The 25,943-nt window shown below is 48.2% G+C and overlaps 1 protein-coding gene across 2 annotated transcripts in view; it reads left to right on the top strand.

Annotated features, from left to right (window-relative positions):
• Positions 1-25,943, top strand: part of ADAMTS20 (ADAM metallopeptidase with thrombospondin type 1 motif 20) — a 72,950-nt gene that overhangs the window by 31,784 nt on the left and 15,223 nt on the right. The window contains exons 11-27 of one of the 2 annotated variants that reach the window (XM_058655820.1): positions 689-793; positions 2,382-2,527; positions 3,566-3,747; positions 3,852-3,988; positions 5,543-5,660; positions 7,763-7,858; positions 9,978-10,144; positions 10,295-10,424; positions 13,463-13,589; positions 14,207-14,417; positions 14,534-14,698; positions 16,239-16,358; positions 17,188-17,295; positions 18,185-18,349; positions 18,484-18,759; positions 19,490-19,651; positions 20,572-20,748. In XM_058655820.1, coding sequence (XP_058511803.1) covers positions 689-793; positions 2,382-2,527; positions 3,566-3,747; positions 3,852-3,988; positions 5,543-5,660; positions 7,763-7,858; positions 9,978-10,144; positions 10,295-10,424; positions 13,463-13,589; positions 14,207-14,417; positions 14,534-14,698; positions 16,239-16,358; positions 17,188-17,295; positions 18,185-18,349; positions 18,484-18,759; positions 19,490-19,651; positions 20,572-20,748 — 2,592 coding nt within the window. The remainder of the gene's footprint in view (positions 1-688; positions 794-2,381; positions 2,528-3,565; positions 3,748-3,851; positions 3,989-5,542; positions 5,661-7,762; positions 7,859-9,977; positions 10,145-10,294; positions 10,425-13,462; positions 13,590-14,206; positions 14,418-14,533; positions 14,699-16,238; positions 16,359-17,187; positions 17,296-18,184; positions 18,350-18,483; positions 18,760-19,489; positions 19,652-20,571; positions 20,749-25,943) is intronic. The other variant, XM_058655819.1, reaches the window with a different exon arrangement.

Here is a 25,943-nt window from a genome sequence, read left to right as displayed (position 1 = left end):
ACTTCCTAGCAGGTGCAGGGAGGAGCCTGTGTGTGGCATGTGATGGATGTTACCCGGTCATCACTGTCACCATAAGGGAAAGGGAGTCTGACCACAATAGCTCATTGTGAAAGATACACTCCCTTCCAGCCTGGCTGAGAGGCTGGACAAGCTTGGAATTTAAATTCAGAAAAAGACATCTCTTGGGTCCACCTCCTGTGCCCCTGTGGACACCTCGGAACCTTTTGTTCAGAGGTTGAAAGCACGCATTATATTCCCAAGTCGGAGCTTCAGTAGGCCCTCTGGTATTTCTGTGGGTATTTTTCATACATTCTGGCCACTGTATCAAAGGGGCTTCTGGAAGGTCACTTTTTAGCAACAAAAAGTCCTTTAGAAAAATACCTTGTAAAGATGGAAAAAAAGAGTCTCTGGCATAATTTCAAATATTTCCCCTTTGATTCATTTCTCCCATTGTTCAGCGTCTGAATGAAGTGCTTCCCCCTCCACCAACATGTGAAAGCTAAGTTTTGCCATTTTAGGGTACAAGAGAAAAACCAGTGAGTGAAACTCGTGTAGAAAGGTTTTTGCGGATTGTTTGGGGCTCTAGCTGTGAAGCCAGGGCAGCGGAGTGGGTCCCTAGAGCCAGTGCGGGAGGGCCCAGGGCCGGCCGGTCGGCGGGGGCCTCACCCGTGTCCTTGCTGTCCTGCAGAGGCAGTGCCGACGGCTGTGGTGCACAGGCACCGAAGGCGTGGACGGGGGCTGCCGCACTCAGCACATGCCGCTGGCCGACGGGACGGCCTGCGGGCCCGGGATGGTAGGTTCTCTCCAAGGGTGAGTCTCTCGTCTAGATGTTGTCCGAGGATGTGGCTGCTGTACGCCTCGGCTCGCTGCCTGCGACTCGCTGTCCCCTGCCGTCAGGTTGCCTGAATGAATTGTTTGTTGGATGTAGTGCAATCGTAGTCAGCCGAATTAAATTGTAAACTTCACTCTCTTTGTGAGAGAACAGCAGGAAAATATTAGTTATATGTAATTAGATAGACAATTATGCATATATATCATTTGAATACATCATAGACTTGTTATGAAAACTGAGTACTAACACCATGACATTAATATTTTGGCAAGTTGTCTCTACAGTGCAAGGAGGTTTCCCCGGAATGCAGTGGTTCAGTTCAATATCAAGGAGAGCCTGTGCGACTCGCTCAGACCTTTCTTAGCCTGTACGACTCGCTCAGACCTTTCTTGATTTTCAAGGAGAGCCTGTGCGACTCGCTCAGACCTTTCTTAGCCTGTACGACTCGCTCAGACCTTTCTTAGCCTGTGCGACTCGCTCAGACCTTTCTTAGCCTGTGCGACTCGCTCAGACCTTTCTTGACTTTCAGTGTATGAAGTGCGTGAGATTTACTGTGTCTAAATAGGGCTCCGGAGGGGACGTGACACGGTGTCCCCTGAGCACCCCAGTGCGGGAGGAACCTTCCTTAGCCCTGGCTGGCCAGGGCCACCTGCGGGTCACTCTGGCTGTGGCTGTAACTGAAGCTTCGAAAGATCAGTATGGCTCAGGAGCTGAACACGTGCCTTTACCAACCGTGGCTGCCTTGCCATGGGTCACTGCTCCACCTTGATTTGTGGCTGTGTGACTGGTGTAAGCAGAAAGCCAAGATGCTACAGACAGTGCTCATCCACTGCTTCTCTCCCCAAATGGCCGCAGCAGGGCTGGGCCAAGTCAAAGCCAGGGGCCAGAAGCTTCCTCCTGGTCTCCCTTATGTGTGCAGAGGCCCAAGCGCTTTATCAGGTGTGCTAATAGGGAGTTAGACTGGATGTAGACTAGCTGCAAATTGAATGGTCCCCATGTGGGCTGCCAGCCTCTTGGGCAGTGGGTTTCCTCCCTGTGCAACCATGCAGGCCCCTGCATTCTCTTTTTTCATTGCAAGAGTGCAAACATGTATATGCCTCGAAAGGTATCAGACGGTGGCCCGTGTACTTGTGCCCCTGTTGCTCACAGGGCAGGCCCTGATGGAGTTTCTGGCTGCTGGCTTTGGCCTCGCGTATCCTCTGCTTTGACAGCTCTTTGGGGGGTGCCCCAGCAAGTGGAAGATCTCTGTGTCACCCTGATGTCAAATAGAAACAAAAATCCTCAAAATGGAGTGTTTTCTACTTGACTGCTTAATTTTTATACTCTGCTTTCATGAGGCTAAGTTTCAAGAAGAAAACGATATTCATGTTTTTTCCAGTTCTGCATATTGAGCAGTTTCTCAGTAGATAGCAATATCAAGTGTGATCACATTTGGGATTATTAAGGTTTTTTTTCCCTAAATGATTTATAGTCTGTTCTTCACTGGTACCTATGGTATTCTCATTGGATATTTAGGAGCCATTTCTTTGTGCGTTTATTCTCTTTCTAGCATTGCCACCGTGGCTTGTGTGTAAACAGAGAGATGGAGCAGCGTCCTGTAGATGGTGGCTGGGGACCCTGGGGACCTTACAGTGCTTGTTCCAGAACGTGTGGAGGTGGAGTCAGAATTGCAAGCAGGCTCTGTAACCATCCTGAGTATGTCTGTTTTATGTCACGGTAAACTAAGATTATCTCAAGGTTCCTGAAAGTAGACCTCACTGTCACTCAGTCTCAGAGCAGAGGTCAGTGAGAAGGTTCTGAGATTCAGTTCTGGAGTGTAGGAGGCTGTCTCAGTCTCAGAAATCACACTTTGTAATCTGAATTGAGATACAACTGCTTGACTTTTGTTTTTTTCTTTAAAGTTGAGTGATGACAATTACCAATAGTGTTCATGTCTACTGTATCCCTGACAGAAGGGCCCATCTGCTTTCACATGTGTTTCAACTCCTGTGGACAAAATACAGAATTTTGTCACAAGATCTTTACTGTTCTGTGTGATTTGGATCTGTTGTGTTTTCTTTCTTGCTTCTCATCATGCAGATGTGTAACTGTCTTTAGCTGAATAGTCAACCCTCATCAAACTATTGAAAATAACTTGATAGAGATCATTAAATAAATTTTCCATTGCATATATAAGTTGGTAAGATTATGTAGCAATAAGACTCCAGAATTTTGTTAGCGAGGATTTTGGATGCAGAAAAGTGATGTGCTATGAATAAAATCTGTTTGCATTTTAGCATAGCTAAATTTTGTTAGAAGTCTCTGAGCAGTTGTTTCCTTGCCCCCGTTGATGTAGAGACGGGTAATAGACTGATCCCAGAGCATTCATTGAATTGATTGGCAAGTGAGGGTAGCTGTGAGAGAGGTGTAGCTACAGTTCCTTTCCATTTGACGTGACCTCATCTGTTGTGACTTTGGCCAATTGCAACTTTTCCTCCGATGCCGGAAAAATTCCAGTTTTAAACAAGTCCCTGTCAGTTTCTTGATCCTGTCAGGAATAAGTTATGCCTTCTGCCCTTAAGTCTTTGGTGTCCATCCATGCCGTGAGCATCTTCGTGGTGTACCACCTGCAGCATTCCCACAAGCCCCTGCTACGCTCTTGCCTCTGCATAGCACAGATCCTAAGAAGCTTTAGAAGTTGATGCGGAGACGATGCGGTACTGATGCCCTTCAAACTGTAATGAATTTGACTAGGCCAAGAAACGGAGGAAAGTACTGTGTGGGCCGCAAGATGAGGTTTCGGTCATGTAACACTGATTCCTGTCCAAAAGGCAAGGAAGACTTCCGAGAGAAGCAGTGTTCTGATTTTGACGGTAAACATATCAACATCAATGGGCTTTCCCCTAACGTGCGCTGGCTGCCCAAGTACAGCGGGGGTAAGTAGCTTCTTCAGGGAGGAGACTTCTGCTTCCTCATGACTGGACAACGTGGAGTTTTCTTCCTCTTAATACCGAAAATGTGACTTTTTCTCCCGGTGCAGTAGCCATGAAGGATCGCTGCAAGCTGTACTGTCGCGTCGCTGGGACCACCAGTTTTTACCAGCTGAGGGACAAGGTTGCAGACGGCACCCCTTGTGGGGTCGAGACCAGTGACATCTGTGTGCAAGGCACGTGCCGGGTGAGTCGGCCCCACACTGCTGCTGCATGAAAAGTCAGAAAGGCACTTGCCTTCTGTTCACCCAGTTATTATTTTGATTGCTTGATTAATTAGAGCAGTATCTTCCATCCTTTGGTGCGTTCCTCAGATGGTCACAGTGGCCAGCGCTGGGCCACACTGAAACCAAGAGCTTCCTTCGGGTTGCCCACATGGTGACAGGGTCCCCAGTACTGGGGCCATCTTCCCCCACTTTTCCTAGGCCATTATCAGGGAGCTGAATCAGAGTGGAGCAGCCAGGATGCAAACCGATCCCCATATGGGATGCTGGCCGTGCAGGCAGTGGTCTTACCCATTTTGCTATGAGGGTGGCCCTGTGTGTCTGAATGTCCATTTGAAAGAATTCATTATGTGTCGTTAATAAGGTTGAGTGGCTCCCAGGTTCACAAGGACCCAAAGGCAGAACAGAACTGGTTCTTGGGCAGTCACAGTTTGGTGGGGGACTGGAGTGTGAGCAGTAAGGAGGCAGTGCTGCGTGGCCATCTGCAAGGTGGCATGCAGAGTGAAGAGCGAGTGTTGTGCTGTGTGGGGAGGTGGTGCAGGGCGCAGAGAAACCTTCCTGGAGTGTTTGAGGCTTCCGCTGAGTGTTGAAGAAAGCACCTTTGGAGAGAGATGAGGATGCCAACAAGAGCTGGTGGTGGGGACTGGTGAATGTAGCTAGGTGAACTTTTTGTCCAAACTCCAGTGGAAACCCAAAGAGGGGTTTGAAATGAAGTGGAGAATAGGCTCTGATTTGCCTGTTAGAATCTTTAGAATTCTTGGAATTAGAGAAAAATTGTCCATTCAGCAGGATTTCAGGAGAGAATGGATGAGATGAAAAAGCATGCTGAAATTTTCTGTGCATGGTGGGTGGGGTTAGTTTAAGAAAACATTTGGCCGAAATGTCCATTTTGGAGGTGTTTTGTGTATAGAATTCCTGGGGATTAGGAAACTTTACTTGGGGATCACTAAACTCGGGGGACCATTCTGAAAAGGTGAGATACGCACAACAGCTGCATTTGTGTTTTAAAATACTTGCGGAAAAAACCATTTGCTTTTAATTCATTTATTCATGCAATTTAATATACATGTTATGCTTTGCATTGATTTTGTAGAAAAGAATTGTGTCGTGGTGTCAACTGAGTTTGTCCACAGAGTTTTTAGATCATGAGTTACAAAAGGCGTTCTGCTTGACAGCTTTGGGGAATATTCTAAGGTGTTGCTTAAATGCTCATAGTTTTGTCTCCTTTAATTACACTAGAGTGATTTTTGAATGGTAGCGAGAATACGTCTCACTGAAATTCTTAGAGTGAGGATTCTTGGCTTTTCATTTCCAATGTTTTTAAATCAGAACATCTGGGAGCCTGTTTCTGGTGTGAGAAGCCAGGGGACAGTCCTTTGAAACAGGAATGGTCTCTTATCAGTGGGAAGAATATTTGTTGTTTTACAGTGTTTGTTATGTGTCCTTTTGTTCTGAATACAATGTTGCTTAAGGCACCAGGCTTACAGTGCATCCTTTTTACAATCACTGTTTTGAAGCAAGCTGGCTGTGACCACGTGTTAAACTCCAAGACCAAGAGAGACAAGTGTGGAGTGTGTGGTGGGGACAACTCTTCCTGCAGGACCATTTCGGGTGTCTTCAACAATGCTCGCTATGGTAAGCTCTGCTTGTTTCTAATTCCCTACTTTACCCGATTTATCTGTTCAGTCCCTCTAGGTCTTTGAATTGTAAAATATAATTCTTTTATGTATGGGTGTTAGTCCTTTTTTGCAATTAAACTCTTTTTCTGCTGCAATAAGCCAAAATACGAGATGCAGCGAGGCGCCTAGGAGGTGTTTTATCCCAGCAGGGTAGGGATGGGAGCAGAGGGAGAGACGGAAGGGGACGCCTCCTCCATGGTGGGAGGGTGGGGCAAGACGAAAGAGGACAGGGCAACAGTTGGGCAGGGGAAGGGGCAGCACGCCAAGAGAACAGGTGATGCCAGGTGGGGCGTCTCAGGGCCGTGAGGGATTGGTGGAGAGGGCTGTCAGGTGCAGTGCCATGGGGCAGGGTTGCAATGTTCCACTAACTCCTCACAATGGGCATTATTGATAATGTCTTATTATTGATAATGCTGATATTTATCTCTTAGTTTTATTGTAGTTCTTATTTTTCTATCTTTTAAAAATCTTCATTTCTGAATGATTTGCTCTGTTTGAACTCCTTACTTATTTTGTGTATGTCTGTCAGAGATATTTGGCTTTGTCTCTATGAAACTTAGAGAAAATCTTCTGGTTAAAAATGACTTGTAGATGAATAGCCTGCAGACCAGCCACAGCGCCCTACGCAGGCCCCAGGAGGCTGCATGGGGAACTGTCCCCGCAGAGAAAAGCCTTTGGTTCCATATGAACAGCACAAGGACTGCAGATTTGGGACAAACGCGGGAGGGGACAAGCTCTCGGGCTCAAGAAACGGCAAGGGCAGATGGGAAATCTCAGCTTCGGGCACCGCCAGTGGAGAAGCAGCAGGACCTGCAGGGTCAGGGCAATGAGCAGGTGCTAAAACTTCCCATTACACAGCCAGAAACAAAACCAGACGGAAGATCTTCTCTGTCTCTCCTCCTCTCTGTAAATCTGCCTCTCCAATACAAATGAATAAATCTTTTTTAAAAATTAAAAAATAAAGGCCTGACTGGCCTTGGTTTCACTTCTGCCCCCTGGTGGTCGGCCCTCTTCATTCTCTGGACAGTCCAAGGCTGGAGACTTGCTGGTTTGAGAAAAGGCCTCAGCAAAGAAGTCAATACCCAGATGGCCCGCGGGAAGGGTTTCTAGGGAAAAAAAAAGTGAGATGAAAATGTGCCTTGGGGACTTCAAACCGACCGCCAGTGGACATCATCAGACCGTCCACCACATCTTAGGGTGCTCTAAAACATGCAGGCAGAGCTAGGGGGTGGACAATTCCAGCTCTTTCCAGCTCTTTCCACTTCTCCATTTGTCAAAAGTGGCTGTTTGAGGAAAATTCCAGCTTCTCTTTTCATGTATGAAATGGGAAAATCCAAATAAAAGAATAACGTTAAATAATATCATAGTACATTGACAAAATACGGAGCATTTGGACTACAATGGAATACTAACATTTTTAGTGTGGTTTTTCCTTCTCTAGGGACCATTTGAACCGTGCCCTCCCACATTAGGCAGTGCCGCTGATGCTGAGTGTGGTCTCGTGGAGCAAACTGGGCTTACATTTCACTGCAACTTTGTATTCCTAGCATAGCAAGTTTATTAGTAGATTTAAAACTAATGTCAAATGTTGGGGACAGATATAGAGATTTCCAGCTTAAAACTATCCACTAATTATTTTTAGTAGTGAAATTAAGAGTTTCCTTATTTTGCTATTAATTGTTGATTCTGTAGGAACATAGTCTAACAATGATGGATTATTTGACATCCTGGATTTGTGAATAACATCTGAAATTTGCATTTATCAAAAAGTATAAAATATAAGAATATTAGTCTAATTTAAAAATAAATGTGAACATGTTAGCATTGTACCATTTTGTATAAAGAATTTTAGAATGAGAATCTGGGAGACACTGTACCTTAAGAATCCTAAGTACTGTTTTTCTCTGTTGTCACTAATTTGTATAAAACGCTGATTTACAGGAAACAACCACAGCATCATTTGTAAAAGGATAGTGACCTGTCCCGTGGTCCGTCGCAGTAGCAGCCGCCAGGCCCTCTGCTTCTGTGAAAGCTCACGCGTATGAAATATCTTTGCAGGTTATAATGACATTGTGAAGATCCCAATGGGAGCAACCAACGTTGAGATTCTTCAGCACAGCCACTCTGGAGCAGCAGAGGACGACAACTACCTTGGTACTGGGCGGGTCGCGTGTGGTGGGTGGGCGTCTGTGGCCCCGGCTGGCCCTGGGCAGGCAGCAGCGCCCTGGCCTCGCTCGCAGCGCCCGCTCACCCTGGGCACCGGCTCTAGGAAGACACTGAGATTCAGAAAGCTCTGTTTGGATAGCCAAAGTTCAAAGTTGCATGTGTGTTGAGAACAACACTCTCATGTCTTGCTGTAATACCAGTGATAGAACATTTGCTGCTCAGTATTCTAAAGAGTTTCCTTCAGTGTTTTCACTGTTAATCTATGCTGCTAAGTCAGAGAGAACTGATTTCATATTTCCGGATATTAATGAATGCATTCAAAGTTCCTTTAACTGTTTCTGCAGTATGGTCATGATTTTTGTTATTTAGTTTTACAAACTAATTTTCAGAAGAAGAAATTCGGTTAGACGCGGACTGGGATAGACTTCTGTCTTTCCACCTACCTGTAATTCACCAGGCCAGCCATAGGGGGTGCTGGAGAGCTGATCCGTGCAGAGTTCATTCTTAAAACTTGTTATCTGAATGACACGAGGATGCATTTATCTTGAAATTAGGATCGAATGCCAGCCAGCCACGTTGTGAGGGGCTCAGGCCTTTGAGGGAGGATGACAGTGTTACTAATATTCATGTCCAAATGGTTAATTTTATTTTAAAAAAATTCCAAAAACATTTCCCTAAGAAAGTCTAATGTAAGTGGTATTTTGATTTATTACCTTTTGCATTTAGTGAAAATTATTTCTCTCTTGTGGAAGATACAATGTGGGTGCCTCTGCGTAGATGCGTGTCACCACCTTGTACGTGAGCAACGGGGACTCGGCCGCCTCTGACCTGCAGGGAATACATTCCAAGAGCTTGGGGAGAAATCCAAACCACAGATTTATTTTTTTAAACCAAATTGTGCATCTGTGGTGTCTGTTTCCCTGTGCAGACATAGCCTACTATAAAGTTTAACTTGTAAGTTAGACACAGTAATAACGCGGCAGAATAACTGTAACCCCAGGTTGTAATGAAAGTCCAGCTTGCTTCATCGCACGCACTGCTGGGATGGCCAAGGTGGCTGCTGACGGACCCACAGGCGGGGCGTGGGTGTGGGCGACACGCTGTGGGAGCGATGATTTACCACTCGGGCAGTTTACAGGGGGAGGGAGCAAGTTCCATCACAGCACTCAGGATGGTGTGCAGTTCAAAACTTAGGCATCGTTTATTTCTGGAATGCTCCACCTGGTATTTTCTGCCTGCCTTTGGCTTCAGGTAACTGGAACCGTGAGAGTGGTGCTGTGTGCACCATCCTGGAAATGGACTGCACTTCCCTCCCGATTACAGCGGCAGGACCCGTGGCACAGCCTCACCTGACGGCTGCCGGGTGGCCAGCCCAGCTGCGCTGCTCTCTGTGCAGCTGCCCGGTCACGTGCGCTCAAGGAGGCAGCGTGCCAGATCCTGGGTCCCTGCTGCACCTGGAGGGGGCGGGGAGCTGTCCTGCGTTCTGAACCCCTGGCGTCGGTCTGGCCATGCAGGGGCGTGCCCAGTGGATAGACGCTCTCACTGTCTTTCTGCCTTTCAAGTACAATGAAAATCAACAAATAAACATTGAAAAAAGGTGCTGTTTATAAAAAAATAGAAATATTCACCAGTAATGTCTCAGTATGCTTTATAAGAGAATTACAACTGGAAAATACCAAAGTCACATTTGTGACAGGCAAACTAAGCAGGGGAGTCACTGGAAGGGGTTTTTTAAATTAGGTTTTCGTTAGTGATCCTTGATAACTGATCATTCACGAAATGTGTAGGGGATTTCTCAGTTTCGTTCCTTGGGTTGATGTGAGCAGGTTTGTGTCATGTGACCTGTGTGTCATGTGACCTGTGTGCTTTGATTCTTTGGCGTTCAGCAGTTATGTTCCAAGCTTCTGCCATCCCTCACCTTTTCCCTGATCTAAGTTCCTGCTTATCAGTTAGATATGAGGCGGTAGTCAGTTTATTTCCATGATGTTAATTCACATTTCCATTCATTAAAATTTCAAAGAGAGGGATTTGAATATTCTCCATTAAGGAAGCCAGCTGTTCATCGTGGGCTGAGTGCAATATTCACATGGTTGTTTTTCTTTGGCAGCATTATCTGATGTTCAAGGGAATTTTCTTCTGAATGGGAACTTTGTTGTAACTATGGCAAAGACAGAAATCAATGTAGAGGGGACTGTTTTTGAGTACAGCGGCTCCAACAACCCCACAGAGAGGCTGAACAGCACCGATCGGCTGGGGCAGGAGCTGGTTTTGCAGGTAAGTTCTCAGTACTCAGCAGACTTCGTTTTTGTGGTGTTGGCAAACTTCACTGTTCACACACCCAGCGTTGTTATTCAGTATACTGTTGGTGTCTTAAGGATGTGTCTTTTGTATTGAATTTTATGTTATTTCTGCATTTCTATGGAGGTGTTGTGCGTGGGTAATTTATACAACCCCGATGTCCGTTATTCCTTCAATGTCCCTGTGGAAGAGAAGAGCGAGGTGTTTGTGTGGGACTCCTACGGGCCATGGCAGGACTGCTCCAGGATGTGCCAAGGTACCTGCTATGCGGTGGCAGAGACCCAAGTCTGGGAGCTGCCCTCAGGGGTTATGGGCACTGGGGCAGCAGCACCCACAGTGATGGGGTGGGTGCTGCTTTGCCAGGGAGAAGCACAGCAGTACACGGTGCAGGGCTGAGTTGCTCCGCCACCACAGGAGCAGGAAGGCCTCTGACAGAGAGGGCTGGGTGGCCCCTGCAGAAGAGGGCTGGAGCTTGGCAGCTTGGGGTTGGCCCTGCAGAAGCTGCTGGAAGCTGGGCTGTTTTTGGGAGCTGGGAAAAATTGAAACAGCACCTGAATCAGGAATTTCTGAGCGTGGTGAGCTCCCAGGTGATGATGCGGGATGCAGAACAGCGAGAAGCGGTGCGGGGACACAGCCCAGGGTCGCTCAGTCACACGCGGGGACAGGAGCCACTGCCTCGTTAGCCTCGTAGCCCACGGGGTCTTGTTTTTGTGTGGTTTTCCATTCCCACTGAAGCCAAATTCCCTTGAACTTTGCTTATTGGTTCTATTATGTACTGCAGGTTATTAGTCCCCACAGCCTTGGTCAGAATGATAGTTTTTTTTGTCTCCAGCTTTTCAAGTGTATTTATCAATCTATCAATTTCAATTTTCCAATTTCCTTACTTTTTTCTCTTCTTTCTGCAATTTTTTTGGGGGGATAGTCAGCCTTCTACACTGAGGATTTATTTCCTCATTTCTTTCCTCAGTTTCATTGATTGTGTTACTTTTTTCCTCACAGCATCTTGTGTTCATTTTGTGGATATGCTCTATTATGTCTCAAGAGCATTCATCACTCCTGTTTCTTCTGTCCTGATTTTTTGTCTGTTTGGCTTCGTGTCTGCTGATTCCATGCAGTTGCTTGCTAAGTGACAACTGAACTGCAGAGTCAGAGTCCCCAGTGGGCCAGATGAGACAACGGGTCCTTCGTGGCAGAGCCGCTGTGTCATGGAGGAATGATGTCTTACATCCCTGGGGAGGAGCCCCGGCTGTCATTCCCAGTTGACCCTTTGTCGGGGAGAGAAGTTTTCCTGTCTTCTGGTGCGCATCAGGGAACTGGAGAACAATAGAAGTCATTGAGAGCCCGAGGGACAGAGTGCCCATTGGGTGGAAAGGGAGCATTCAGGAGGCTTTGAGCAGTTGCAGCAGTGTCCCCCACTTCCTGCACGCGCTTCTGCCTTCCTGTTCCCCTTCTCTGGAACGCTGTCCAACATGGCAGTGTGAGCTGTCCAGTCGGGTCACTAACCATGTGTGGCCACCCGGTGGGAACGTGCCAAACGCACACTAGTATGCAAGGAGGTGTCGAACTATCATTAGTGATTCTTGCATTGAGATGCTGAAATGATTATGTTTTGGATTTTTAGATGTTATATGAGTGTTATAAGAATTACTGTCTCCTCAGTGTATTGCTTGTTAATGTGATGATGGGGACAAGTCACATGACATGCATGTTGCATACTGTGTTTTTATTGGGTGGTGGAGCTGTCATCTAGGGAGTGGCAAAGTACCTGACCTCCGGAAGTACTCCTTAGCCCACACCCCCTCGTCTTTGCTTTGCCCTCCACCCGCGCCTCAGAGGAGCCTGAGCTCTGCGCTTCCTGGGCTTTGCTTGGATCCACGGTGGTTTGTTCTGACTCACTCTCCCCTGCCTGGGCTTGAGTTTCCCCATTCCTGGCTCTCTCTGTTAAGTTCTGATTTCCATCCATGTTCAGCATCCAGGATTTGCTTTTCTTGGCCACTGTGTTTCTTTCTCTGTGGTTGTTCTTTTAGGTTTCTTTTCAGAATTCTTTGTGGCTTCTTCGAGGGTATTTGGGAAGGAGCCGGTGGTGTGTATTCATGCTGAGTTGATGGAAGGCACATCTGACCTCCTGCTGGTGGGAGCCTCTGTCCTTGGCATGGCAGAGCACAGGGCTCAGAGTGGCAGCAATGCCCGGCGCCCTGTCTGCGGGTTCTGTGTCAGGGTTCGGAGTGGCAGCGGTGTGTGGCACCCTGTCTGTGGGTTCTGTGGTAGGTGCTTGGAGTGGCGGTGGTGCGTGGCACACTGTCTGCGGGTTCTGTGGCAGGGCTCGGAGTGGCAGCGGTGCCCCGTGCCCGGTGCCCTGTCTGCAGGTTCTGTGGCTCTGCCCCCCAGGAGCCACCCAGGCCCAGTGACTGTGAGCAGGGACAGCTTCCTGCTGTCACCATGTTCTGCCTGCTACCTGACTGTGACTCTGTTCCAACTTGGTGTCTCCCTCCCTCCATGATATTTTTCAGTTGAAGACTTTAGTTTTTATAGCAATTTCAGTTGTACTGAAAAATGTTCATGGAAAGCTCAGAAAGTTCCCATACTACTCTTTGTTTCTTCTTCTTTGTCACGAAGGCCTTGCAGTCATGTGCACAGGTGTGTTGGTGATGAGGCAGTGCCAATGCGCTGCTGTCAGCTCGTGCCCCGTGTTTACATCAGGGTTTATGTAGTAGGGCACAGGTGTCTGGCGGCTGGCAGCCACCATGCCTATGTCCTGCAGGAGTGCCCTTGCCGCAACCCCTGTACACCACCTGTCCTCCCAAGCTGCCTCTCCAGGCAGCCTGTGGCAACTGCTGGTCTCTGTCCATCCATGCCATTTCCTTCATGACTCCGGGCGGAGGGGTCAGCCCTCCAGAGAGTGGCCGGAGCTCTTTAGTCTCACCGGGCGTAGCCTGAGGCCAGTGGTGTGGGGAGTGTTTTTCTCCTGCGTTGCTGCGGGTTCTGACATGCTGTCTTCTTACCGGGAAAGGGGCCGCCATGGGGATGGGCCCGAGTGCGCCTGGTCTGCGCCTGTCTGTGCTGGGGTTTGTCTAACCCACACCCATCCCAACAATGAGCTACCAGCGGTTCAGGATTGAGCCCACTCATGGCAAACGTCATTGCTGACTGGGCGGGTACTCGTAGATTGTGAATGAACACTGGCTGGGAAATCTGCTGACTGAACTGAATCTCTTAGGTTGTTAACAGCATAGAATAATCAGATGTATTTATTTGGGAATTTTGCTTTTCCGTTTTTCCCTTGACTTGACCAAGGTGTTCATAGAAGAAAAGTTGCCTGCCTACGTAAGAGTGATCGTGTGGTTGTACCGGATCAAAGGTGTGACCACTTGCCACTGCCACAGGTGGTGACAGAAAGGTGCAATACAGACTGTGAACTAAGGTAAGGGAATGGGTGGGGTAGCACCAGTTTAGAACCTGCGCCCTAACTGCTGGGCTATGGCAGCCGTCTCCCTGGGTTGTTTACAACTTCCGGTAACTCATTGGAGATGACCACATTCTAACTTTGTACTTTTATTCTTGGTGTTTGCTGAATATCAGTATCTGTATTTAAACTTTTTTTTGCAGCAAATGGAAGTGGTTTTGTCTTTAAATCCAATTCAGGGGTACTCTGGTTTAAAGATCTGGAACAGTCCATTTTATATTCTGATGCTCTAACTTCCGTTGAACGTAGCAAGCAGCCAGCTTGTACTGAAGGCTGAGGATCGAGGCTGCGTAGTGTGTGTCCCCGGTGTTGTAGTGCTCCCTGGTGTTGTAGTGTGTGTCCCCGGTGTTGTAGTGCTCCCTGGTGTTGTAGTGTGTGTCCCCGGTGTTGTAGTGTGTGTCCCCAGTGTTGTAGTGCTCCCCGGTGTTGTAGTGTGTGTCCCCGGTGTTGCAGTGCTCCCCAGTGTGCTGCACCCATCAGTGCTCGCCAGGCCTCGTGTTCTTGCCTGCAGAGTATGTGCTTGGTGACCGTGTTGGGTGACACGTCCTCAGAGTGACCCCACGCCTTCTCACTAGGTGGCATGTGGTCGGCAAGAGCCAGTGTTCGTCGCGCTGCGGCCTGGGAGTTAGGTCCCTGGACGTTCGCTGCATGAAGTACTCCGTCCACAAGGGACAGACCGTGCCCGTGGAGGACCACCACTGCGGCGACCTGCCGAAGCCGCCCGTGCGTGAACTGTGCCATGGCGACTGTGTCTCTGTGAGATGGCGTTATTCAGAGTGGTCCCAGGTATGGTGCCTCGGACCGTGTCTGCGGAGCTGCACTCCCGCTGCAGTTCCGTGTTGCGAAGGCCATGTTGCCGTAGACTCCCACAGTCAGCATTTTCCCGTTTTCCTCCATGCCAGTGTTCCAGGAGTTGTGGCGGAGGGGAGAGGACACGTGAGTCCGTGTGCGTGGACACCGCGGGCCACCGGCTGGCCGACCGGGCGTGCCGAGACCTGCCCCGCACCACCTCCGAGCGCTGCGCCGAGGTCTCCTGCCCCCGCTGGGCCACCAGCGAGTGGAGTGAGGTAAAACTAACGCCCGGCCTGCCCCTGGGAAGCTCCACTGCCAGACGCTTCACAGAACTCAGAGGCGTTCGAATTTATTCTGTCATTTTATAAATGACGTTATCAAGGCCATACAAGATTTTCACATGGCTTGCTCTTCACGTTTCTGATGTCAAATTTCAGTATTCACCAGAGGGCGCCGGTGTTCCTGGCAGCCCGCACTGTGAACCTACTCTAGTTTTGCCCTGGCTCCTGGGAGAGCCGGTCGTTTGCATGGAAGTCCTGAAGGTCAGGGACCCTTCTAGGCAGTGTGGGCACGTGCTCCTGCCCTGGCAGGTGGGTAGATGAGCAGCATCCTCCTCTGCGCCTTCCCGCCCTGCCCCCTTAGTGGACTTCCTGCCACATAGGGCTGTGTGCTGCTCTGAGTGTCTGACGTGAACTGTCCCGGCTTGCTTTGTCCTTGCAGAACAGCACAGAAATTATGGCACATTCCCCCCCTCCTTAGTGGATGCAGGGAGATTGGAGTTCATTTCCTGAAATGACACGTGTTCCCGAAACATAAATCTCCCTGCAGAAAGTTGATCTGACTGCTGAGGTTGCTAAATAGACACGTTTGTCTTTCAGTTAACATTTTATTTTAAAAGAATGACTGTTTTGAAAAACTTACATACAGAGAGAGAGTGGGGGAGGGAGGGAAGGAGAGAGAGAGAGAGAAGGGATTGGGGGAGAGGGAGGTAGGAAGACAGAGGGGAGGGGAGAGGCCTTCCACCTGCTGGTTCACTCCCCAGATGTCTGCACTAGCCAGAGCTGGACCGGGATGTCTGGAGCTTCCTATGGGTCTCTCACCTGGCTGCAGGGACCCAAGGACTTGGACCATCCACACTGCTCTCCCGGGTGCATACACAGGGAGCTGGATGGGAACTGGGGCAGTAGGACTGAAACCCGGCTCCCCTGTCAGAGATCAGGGTCGGTCTGTGCCACAGCTCTGGCTGCTGAATTCACTTTCGTTAACAACAATGCTCCTGTGCCAGTCTACTTGCCAGCTTGCCTCAGGTGTTAGGTATTTTCTGCTCTGTGTCTAAGTTACGACCTTTGGTGTCTTTGGAGAAGGTGTTGCTTGTGGGTTTTGTCCAACGAGCAGCTAGAATCTGTAGGGTGAGCAAGGGGTGGCAGCTTCCGATCCAGCTCAGGTGGCCACAGCTCAAGGGAAACCTCATTCTAAGTACCCGGGGCTCCCTCTGGATGCCTTTGAAGGGTCCTGACTACTGTTCTGAATGTCAAACAAACACCCCAGCTAGAGCTGGAAAAGTGTTCTGTTTCCCGAGATCGAATTGACTCTACATCCTGAGGGTCAAGCCCTATTGATATTTTCATATGACAACTTTTTAAAGACAGAGTAATACTGGTCTGTCCATTTACACTGTCCTGCGCCTGGTGGGAAGGGCTGGCGGCACAAGAGCTGCCGGAAGCATGGCGCCTAGTGTGCACTCACGAAGTAAGCGGAAGTGGGCACGGGTGGACAGCGGCAGTTTCCTCAGGCCTCTTGGTGTTCTCCTGCCAGTGCTCAGCCACGTGTGGACATGGGTCCCAGAGGCGTGCTGTGAAGTGCATCAGTGAGCTGCTGGGCACGGTGCTGGAGGAGCGAGAGTGCCCTGGGACCAGCCGCCCACACGACCTGCAGGTGAGGACAGCCTCCTCCAGGGTTTTCAGCAAAACTGCTTGTGGTTGCAGGAGGGTCTTTTGTAGAAGAGTTATTTCTTTATCTTAAAACGTGACACACAGAGAGGGAGAAGGACAGAGCAACTTCCATCTTCTGGACCACTTGGGCCAGGGCTGGACTGTGCCCAAGCCAGGAGCAAGGAGCTTCATCTGGGTCTCCCACATGGTTGCAGAGCCCAAGAACTTGCCTTGTCGCTGCTGCTTTCCCAGGCCCCTTAGCAAAGACCTGGGTCGGAAGTGGAGCAGCCAGGACTTGAACTGCCGTCCATATGGGATGCCAGCACTGCAGGCAGTGGTTTTATCCACCAAACCACAATGCCAGCCTCTGCAGGAAGATTCTTGATAAGATAAATCCATTTCTGCATGCATTGTTACTCTAATTCAGATGCCTTAGGAATCTTAACCCGTGTCAGTCCTGGGTTCTGTCCTTGAACCTGGGTGGTGGCACAGTTCTTTGAATTGCAGAAGGGTGACATCTGCTCTGCCCATTTCATGGACTCGGAGTATGCTGTGCCTTCTTACAGAGAGTCCCATGTGTTCTCAAGGTTTCTGCTCTGTTGTGTTTGTTTTTAAAGACTTTTCAAAGGACTGGCCAATCCCGACTGCAGGATCTGTGCTGCTATTCCTACCACCTGACAGTTCTTAGTGCTTTTGAAAACCAGTGATGTCCGATAGTGTATAAATTAGTGTGTGGGTAGTAGACAAGAAGACGGGAGGGGCCCGCTCTGACGCAGGTCAGGGGGACCCATCCGTGTGTTGATGTGTCTTGGGCTCTGCTTTCCTTCCTGCAGGAGTGTGTGGTCTCTCCCTGCCCGGTCATCCCCCCGCCGTGGGCCACTCCGGTGCCCACTGTTCCCCTGGGGAAGGGAGCGCAATGGCGACACGGTTCCTGGACCCCCGTAAGTGACTTTCCGTCAGGATGTGGGGTTTCTGCTAGGGAGGCCTGGCAGGTGTTGTAATGGTGCAGCTGAGCCAGAGGCTTAGGACTGGTGATTTAAGGTCTGAGTCATGTTTTGTCTTCCAAGAGCTTGCTGTGGGCAGGAATTTTTGATTTTTCTGGGTTCCTTTTCCTATCCACAAACCGAGGATAACAGTGACACTTCTGTCATGGGGAGTTATGAGAACCCAGTGTGATATCAGGCACTTCCAGCTTTTATTTAAACTACAAGCATTTCATGTTGTTCCTCTGAATTGAAAACTTTAATTTATTTGGAGTATATAATTTGCTTTAGTCTTATTTTAATTATGGGATCACATACGCTCCATAGTCTTTAATTAAGTCAGGGTGATTTTAAGTGATATCTTAGGATTCTCTTGCATAAAATGTTTTGGCGTCTTTAATTTTAGCTTATAAATAAACATTATTTCAAGTCATGGTATTCATTCAGTTTCTGCAATTTATTTTTGGGAATCTCTGTGGTTGCGCAGGGCTGGGGAACATACAGCTGTGGGCTGAGGCCTCCAGGATTGTTTGGTCTGTTTTTGCCCAGCAGTCGCAGGTGGGACTTAAAATTTGGTGAACCTGTCTATATAGCTGGCTACTTTTAAGTTGATAATCTTGAGTAGCCCACAGATGACATCATGAATATTCAAATGACCGTTAACATGAACAAAAGGTTCCCTACCCCAGGTGAAATGTTTACAGCATCACTTGTACTTGACTTTGAAATGATGTCATGCAGGAACAGTTACTATATGTGCTTTCTCAAGAAACCTTTGGTTTGGGCATGTGGTGGTGCGGGGACGGGTCCTGTGTGAGACCCCCGCTTCTCCCCTTTTCTCAATAAGTGCTCCGCCTCCTGTGGGAGAGGCACCCAGGCCCGCTACGTGAGCTGCCGTGACGCTCATGACCAAGCAGCCGATGATGCCTTCTGTGCACACCTGCCACGGCCCTCCGAGACAGCCGCCTGCCTCAGCCCCTGCGGAGAGTGGCGGGCCGGGAACTGGTCCCCGGTAAGTACTGTTAGGTGGAAGAGAAGCGACTGAGTGTGGTTTCTGATAGGACGTTGAATTAGACGTGGGGTTGCTCGCGTGGTTGATCACGGACATGTGCAAGCTTTGTAAGTGTTGGTACAATTTCCCCTCAGTGTTCAGTTTCCTGCGGCCGAGGACAGGCAACACGCCAAGTGGTCTGTGTGAGCTACCACCAGCCGACCGATGAGAGCCACTGTGATCCCAAAGCACGTCCTACGGGGGAGCGAGAGTGCATCGTGGCCGCCTGCCCGCCCACCCACAGCCACGGGCAGCCACGCCTTCCTCCAGATGGCAGCTTCCCCCAAAGCCACAACCTCGCAGACCATCAGAACCAGGGGGTCCCGCCCACAGCTGGGGGAGACCAGTGGCGAACAGGACCGTGGGGATCTGTAAGCGTTCTAGAGTTATTTAATTCCAAAATATTGCTGAGTCCCAGCCTTGATAGGACGTGTGTGTGATGGCTTCCAGTGCGTCCCCTGCTGCCTTTGTTTGCAACTCGGACGCAGACCTTATGGGGGTGAACCATCTGGGGGTGCAGGAGGCAAATCTCACGGTTCCTGACGAACCCCATGGCACGCGACCCGACAGCTGCAGGAACCCTAAACAGTCTGCTTAGGGTCCTCTGCCGTAACAATGAAAACCCTTTAAGGAGCAAACCTACAACTGTGGGTAGAAGTTTCAGGAGACGGAGCTTCCTGTGAATATTTGTTGCCTGTGTGAAATCAGGGCAAGCTACGCAAGGGCCAGTGGAAGTTCGTGCTGTGGATGTGAACATGACATGAAAATAGAGCCCTGGCAAAGCTGAGTCGCTCCCAGCTTCAGCTGTATCCCACACACTGATTCCTCTCCCCCTCGCCTGCGGGAAGAGGGGCGGCACCATTTCCTGCTGTAGCCTGTGAGATCCACCCTGCCGTCCCTCCATCAGGAGAGCTCTGTGTGCCCAGGGCAGGGGCTGGAGTCACACGTGGTGCTGTCCGCAGGCCAGGGCAGGGTGTGGACACACAGCAAGTGTGTCTCAGGGTGTGTTTGCTGGTGCAGTGTGTGTGTGTGTGTGTTTTAGATGCATTCTGATTGAGTGTGCATTTCTGGATGCACAGTGTGTGTCTCTCTTCCCTGCAGTGCTCTAGCAGCTGTGCTGGGGGTCTCCAGCACAGGGTCGTGGTCTGCCAGGATGAAGATGGACAGAGTGCCAGTTCCTGCAATGCTGCCACCAAGCCCCCGGAGTCCAGGCACTGTGACTCGGGGCCGTGTCCCCGGTGGACCCACGGCAGCTGGGGAGAAGTAAGTCGGGGTGTCCTGAGCACCAGGGCTTTGGAGCATTGGATGCTGTCTGATACTGTTGCATAATCTCTCACCTCACTCACCAGGTAGAGGGTCTGCGTTTAGTAAGTCACAGAAGCCATTTTCTTCTGAGAAGTCAGAGATGGGGAGAGAAAGAGATCTTTCATCTGCTGATTTCACTCCCTAAGTGTCCACAGCAGCCACAGCTGGACTGGACCAGGGCTGGGAGGCCAGAGCTGCTTCTGGGTTTCCCAAGTGGGTGCATGGGCCATCCCCTGCTGCTTTCCCAGACCATTAGTAGGGAGCTGTATCGAAAGTGAAACAGCCGGGACTAGAACCTATGTCCACATGGGATGCTGGTACTGCAGGTGGAATTAACCTGGCTCATGACTACAGTGGCCCTCAAAGCATTTTGTACCAGAATTAGCTTATTCTATAGTATCCGTTTCCATTAATCTTTTCTCATGCTTATATTAAACATAATTTACCATTTTTGCTTTCATGGCTGCATACTGATTCACTGATTCGCACTTATATAATTCTAAGTAATTCAGATTTTTTTTTTTAGCAGACCTCCCCTGCTAAAGGCTTCATTTGGACTTTGCTTATTCAGATAGCTTATGGTATTAACTGTAAAAATTCTGCTACTGTTTTGATCCTGAAATGGAAACTTTATTTTCTTGCCCAGGGAGAATTATGAAGTCATTAGTTATTATCTTTAAACACTAGATAAAATGATACACAAGGTTTTCACAGAGTTTGTTGGATATGTGCATTATGAAAGCACCATGTTTGAATTTCAGTTATTCTGCACCAAAACATTTTAATTCCACTTTTTTCCACAAACTTTTTGAGATATCCCCATATAATGATCGCATTGAAAGCCATGAGATTTTGAATCTTCCTGTTCTTCTTTTTAGTGTACACAAACGTGTGGAGGAGGGATGAAATCAAGATTGGTAATATGTCAGTTTCCCAATGGCCAGATCGCCCCAGAACACACTTGTGAGCTCTTAGACAAGCCAGCTGGCACGGCCCAGTGCCACACGCACACCTGCCCTGATCATGCGTCCTGGCGTCGGGGACCGTGGGAGTCGGTATGATGGCATGCTGATTCTTGGCTGCATTTCGTTTGGCTTTAATCTTTGACCCATTCTGTTAATTCCGTCTCTGTGAACTTAGGGATGCACATCTTATTTCTCTCGGATTTTCTTTTTCAAACAAGTCAATAGCAGCTGGCCATCTTGGCTTGTGTCATGACATATGGTAGTTTGGAGGAAAAACCCGTTAAGTTTCAAGTACTGTGATATGTATATGTGTGTATATGTAATATGTGATGGTTTTGTACATATTTATTTCTTACATGTGAATTTTCAGTCAGATAACTGTTTTAATGAAGTGTTTTTATCCCATTTTTAGCTTGCCCCAATTCACCCTGAATTGTTTTGTTACTTACATTTGTACGTCATGTTAACTTTGTGTTTGTGAAATGACAAATTGAGGCTGTGTCTTATTGGTGCTTTTATCTGTTATTGTCCAGTTACTGATCCAAAACCAAGTAACATTCGTAAAGGTGGTTTTTTTTTTCATTTTGTTTAACTTGTTATTTTGTTCAGTAATGTGAAAATATATTTTTAAAAAGATAGAAAAGCTTACATAAAGTAAGGTCATTGTTTACAGTGTTATATACATTATGGAGAAGTAGGACTGACTTAGAGTGATTTATTTGAATGCACAGTTCATCCATTGTGTGGAGTTCCTGTGGTTTGCGAATATTTTAAATTTTTTTAAAGTCATAGACAGACATTGGAATCAATGCTCATGAATGATTTTATTTCTCTAGTATTCTTCCAGTATCTAAGACTTAAAGAATAGAATTTTGAAATTAGCATTTTAATCATCTCTGACCTTTTAAATCACGTATAGCTAAAGACTTTTTCTCTAGTGAAAAATTGGTTTGAGCCTGGAGTAGGTTTGTGCTTCTTCATTTGGGAAATGTCCGTGACTCCAGTTTTGTCGGCGTTTCTGAACGCCGGCACCTGCTCCGTTTGCTCTCTGGTGAGATGCAAGCCCAAGTTGGAGGAGTCGGTCAAGGTCTGGTTCAGGCCAAAATTCATCTTTATCCCAAAATGTGATTGATGATTAAAAAAAATACAACAATTTAGTTTTGTAGGAGGACTTGGACGCTGAGTGCCTGCCTCAGTGAGCCAGCACTCTGGAGGCCTCCGCCATGGTGCTTTCCTAGGAAAATTTCGTGGATTTGTTTGCTAAGTCTGCTAAGTGTTTGCTGGCCGTCTACTGCACCCTAGACACTGCCCCACAGGGATGGTGACAATGTGTTCATCCCCCAAGTTTACAGTCCACCTGGGGAGCTTGGGTGCACGTGGGACCTCCCCTACAAGGTGCTGGTTGTCCACCGTCGTCCAGGGCAACGTGCTCCGTCTCGTTGCTGCGTCTATCTGAACATCTTCATTTGATGGTTTTACTTTGCAAGCCTAGCTTCTTAACGAGGCTGCTTTGATGCCTGTTCTAATTAAGAAAGCAGAATCCTGGTGCCTAACGGGAGGGAATCGTAGTGGTGTCTGTCTCTGAGCACAGAGGTCCTGTTCTCCCTGCTCATCTGGGACTCGCCTTCATGAAGCCTTGAGCACTGGTTTACTTCCATCTCCTGCGTTGTGAAATTGAAGTGTCTGCGAGTCAGCTGTCTGCTCCAGGAGGTGGCAGACCACCGTGGCCCCCAGACCCAGTCTGACTTGCCTGTTTTGGTTGAGCAGTTGTTCTGCAGCGTGCCGTGTCCCGTGTTTGTGCCCTGTTTCTAATCAGCTTCAGGGTGGCTGTGGAGATGTGAACAACCTTTGACCCTTCCTGGAAAGAGTCTACTGACCCCAATGTGTTGTATGAACACAGTGCTTTGTAAGTGTCAGGTAAAAATGAACTCGTAACCATAGAATGTTGAAGTTGTAGCTGTTTCTCATGGGTCATTGTAGAGCTCTTTGAGGCTTTATTTGATGTGTGTGCGTATGTTAAGGCTCATAACCCCTTGGCATATCTGCTCTGAAGCTCCCAGATACACTTGTGCTGTCCTGTTTGTTCGATGTAAATGATACGCGGGCTCGGAGCTGGCTGCTCATTGATGTCCCCTGCATGAAGGATTTGCTCAGCCTCACACAGCGCCAGGCCAGAGGACAGTGGTAGCGCAGACTCCCAGGCAGTCAGACAAGGTCCCCCCTGTTTGTGGGGTGTCTGTCCAGGAGGGGAGCTGGAGTGGCAGTCTTTGCACTGATGAAGAACTCTGGTATCTTTATGTGCTAAATGGAAGGCTTTTTTTAAAAAATCACAATAGATGTGTATATCAGAATTTTCAGAGACTTATTTATTATAATGTTTTATATGTGAGAAGTACATTTATATCATCAGAGTGCCTGGATTTATTTTATTATATGAAAAGTATTTATTCATTAATTTAACCTTTTATATTAAAAGGGTTTTGGTGACCAGAAGTTTTATTGTCAAAACCATGTAAAGTGTTGCCCTCGCTCAGTGTTGCTGTGTATGGTCAGATTTCAGACTCCCTCTTTTCGACACTTCAGGTCAGCATTCTCCCCCGGAGAACTCCTAACAGGCTTTAGTCGGTCAGGAAAGTGCAAGTAATGTGTGCCAACAAATGACAAGAAGCCTTAAATTAAATATATGAAGGGCAAAGTCATTGGAAACATCAGTGACAGGTTATAAGAAGATTTCATGTTCTTCGTGTTGTGGAAAATCTTGTGCTGTGGCAACAGACAATAAAGATGTTTTAACCACGGTTACTTTACTGGCTGCGTTTTTGTGGTTGGTGTGAAATGACTGTGTGTAACCCTGGTTTATTACAGTGTGTGTTGCGGCTTTGTGTGTGCTGTATTTTTGTCCTTGGATCAATACCTAAAGTGTCTTTAAGTCACTAGCGTTTGGATGTAACAGATGCCTCCTTTCTGTTGTCGATGTTTTCCTTTAATAGGAAACTGTTAATTTCCCTTATTAAACACGTAATTGCTTAATGCTGTATGTTTCCATAATTTTACCTAGTCTGTGTGAAAGCTGCTGCCATTTCTCAGATGTTTCTATTAAAACTAACATTGTGGTTTAAAAGAATGTGATTTATTATTTAGCCACCGATTACTAAGTACTGAACATTTTTGTATTTCTTTTTACATTTTATAAACAATAAAATTACTAAAACAAACATTTATATAGCCAAAAATAGATACACGTACGACCAAGGTTTTCTTAAAAAGGCCAGAAGGAGTTTGCGGCTTTTTCGGTGTGTGGTGAGGGACCCTGCGTGTAACCTGGTTGAGCAGTTCATGGACGCACCATGTAGATACGTGTCCACCTGCCCGGACTCTGCTGTTGCAGAAGTGACTCCCGTACCTGTGGGGTTGCATTTCCTCTTGGATAGAACCACTTGTGCTATCTTCTGGGGTTGAAGTTCAACAGAAGTAGAGAGAATATGTTTGTTTTTTCTTAATTATCTTAAGGAGTTTGGGGCTTTTCTTTCCCCTCCATGAAAACGTAAGGAAGTTGTTGATTAAGAACAGAAGCTGCGGGAACTTGTTATGCTAGCTCTTCAAGCACAGGTGTTTCTTCTTCAAAGGAGATGCGTGTAGCATGGTGCAGAAAAATGGTGTTTCTGGCGCTCTGCGGGGCCGCGGTGCAAGGTCCCAGGTTCCTGGGTGCCTCTACCGGCTGGCCAGCCTGGGCTTCTGGGCAGAGTGGGGGCACTGCTGGGGCCGCGCACTCTGGGATGCCTGCTGGCCGAGGATTAAGGATTGAAATCGAGGGTGTCCTGTTATTTCCCTTATTGCCACGCCCTTCCCAAGTGGGCTCACAGATTCTCCCCAGTGTCATGGTCTCTGCCATCCGAGAGACCTGTGCTGATGACTGCGCATGAACCCAGCTCGATACAGCGAAGGTGCCAGGCGGGCAGCTGGTCAGCGTGCTGGCGGAGATGCGTACTGCGTTCCAGTGGCCACCAGGTCGTTCACAGCACTGACTTGGACCTGGATATCTGGGGCTTAATCGGTTAGAATAACTCGAAACCCAACAAGGCGGATTGAACTTCACAGGAGTTCTGCCAGTAGAGCCTTCTAGAATGCCCAGGTATATGTGCTACAATCCATCTCACCCAGCAGGTGGTGAGCAGCACTCCTGGAAAGGAAGCAGAGCAGTTGGGGCACAGACTGGCACCCATGTGGGGTCCTGTTGCTTTCAAGGTGAGGACGTTAGCCACTAGGCTATTGCGCCAGGCCCTCCAGTAGAACAGAACTAACTTATTTTCTTTCTTTCTTTCTTTCTCTCTCTCTTTCCTTGTTTCTCTCTCTCTCTTTCTTTCTCTGCTGCATCTCACCAGTTTGCTCATTTCAGGGTTTTAGTTCTCTGATGGTGAAGAAGTTGGCTTTAACGTGCTTTGTCCTTCCTAGCAGGTGATCATGTACAACTCCTACATAGCAGTATATATAATTCCTACTTAGGGTAGTCGGCTGTTCTCTTAGATACACGGTACTATTGGCTTCCTAAAGATTTGGAAAAGCCCATTTGGGTGTGAATGTATTTTCACAGCACCATGTTATCTCCCAGAAATGTCTGAGTGAGCCATGCTGGGCTGTAGTGGACAGAAGAGTGGAGGGGCGGCAGGGGCATGCTCAGAGGTCCTGGGCCAGGCCGACCCACTCCGTCTTTCTTCTCCCTGCCCATCCTCCCTCGGCCTGTCAAGTGACGTTTACAGCTCTCCTGAAGGGTCCCCGTGATGCTCTGTGGTGCTCTGTTCTTCAGTGATGTTACTTTTTCAAAAAATACTGTCAATCGCTTCTCGGCCTTTTGGCTAAGATCAAGTGTAAAAAAATACTGTCAGTAGCATTAAATTTGCCTTTAGGGTTTTCTTTCTTTGACTCTTCCTCCTTCCTCAGATTTGTAGCAAACAGGGATCACATGGCGATGGTACGCATGAAAGTGACTGAGGGGTGGATGCGCGTGCGTCCCGGGTCTGTTTCGTTACCAGAGAGCACACGAGTTCTGCCAGCACTAGCACTCCTCCCACAGCTGTCAGGAAGCACCAGTGCCAGACCAGCTGGCCAGGAGATCCGTAAAAAGGCTTCACTTTCCTAATAAACTTCCTTTATGTATTCAGTTTCCAGACTTAGCAAGACTGCCGTAAGTCCAGCTCATTCGTTGTGCTGTGATAACGTTGTATATGTGAAATGCAAGCAGTCCGCACCTCGGAGAGCACACGCAGTGTACTCTGTACTCCTGCGCC

Source organism: Ochotona princeps, chromosome 27 (genome assembly GCF_030435755.1).
Source record: "Ochotona princeps isolate mOchPri1 chromosome 27, mOchPri1.hap1, whole genome shotgun sequence".
NCBI classification, from domain to species: Eukaryota; Metazoa; Chordata; class Mammalia; order Lagomorpha; family Ochotonidae; genus Ochotona; species Ochotona princeps.
This window is presented reverse-complemented; position numbering and strand designations above follow the sequence as displayed.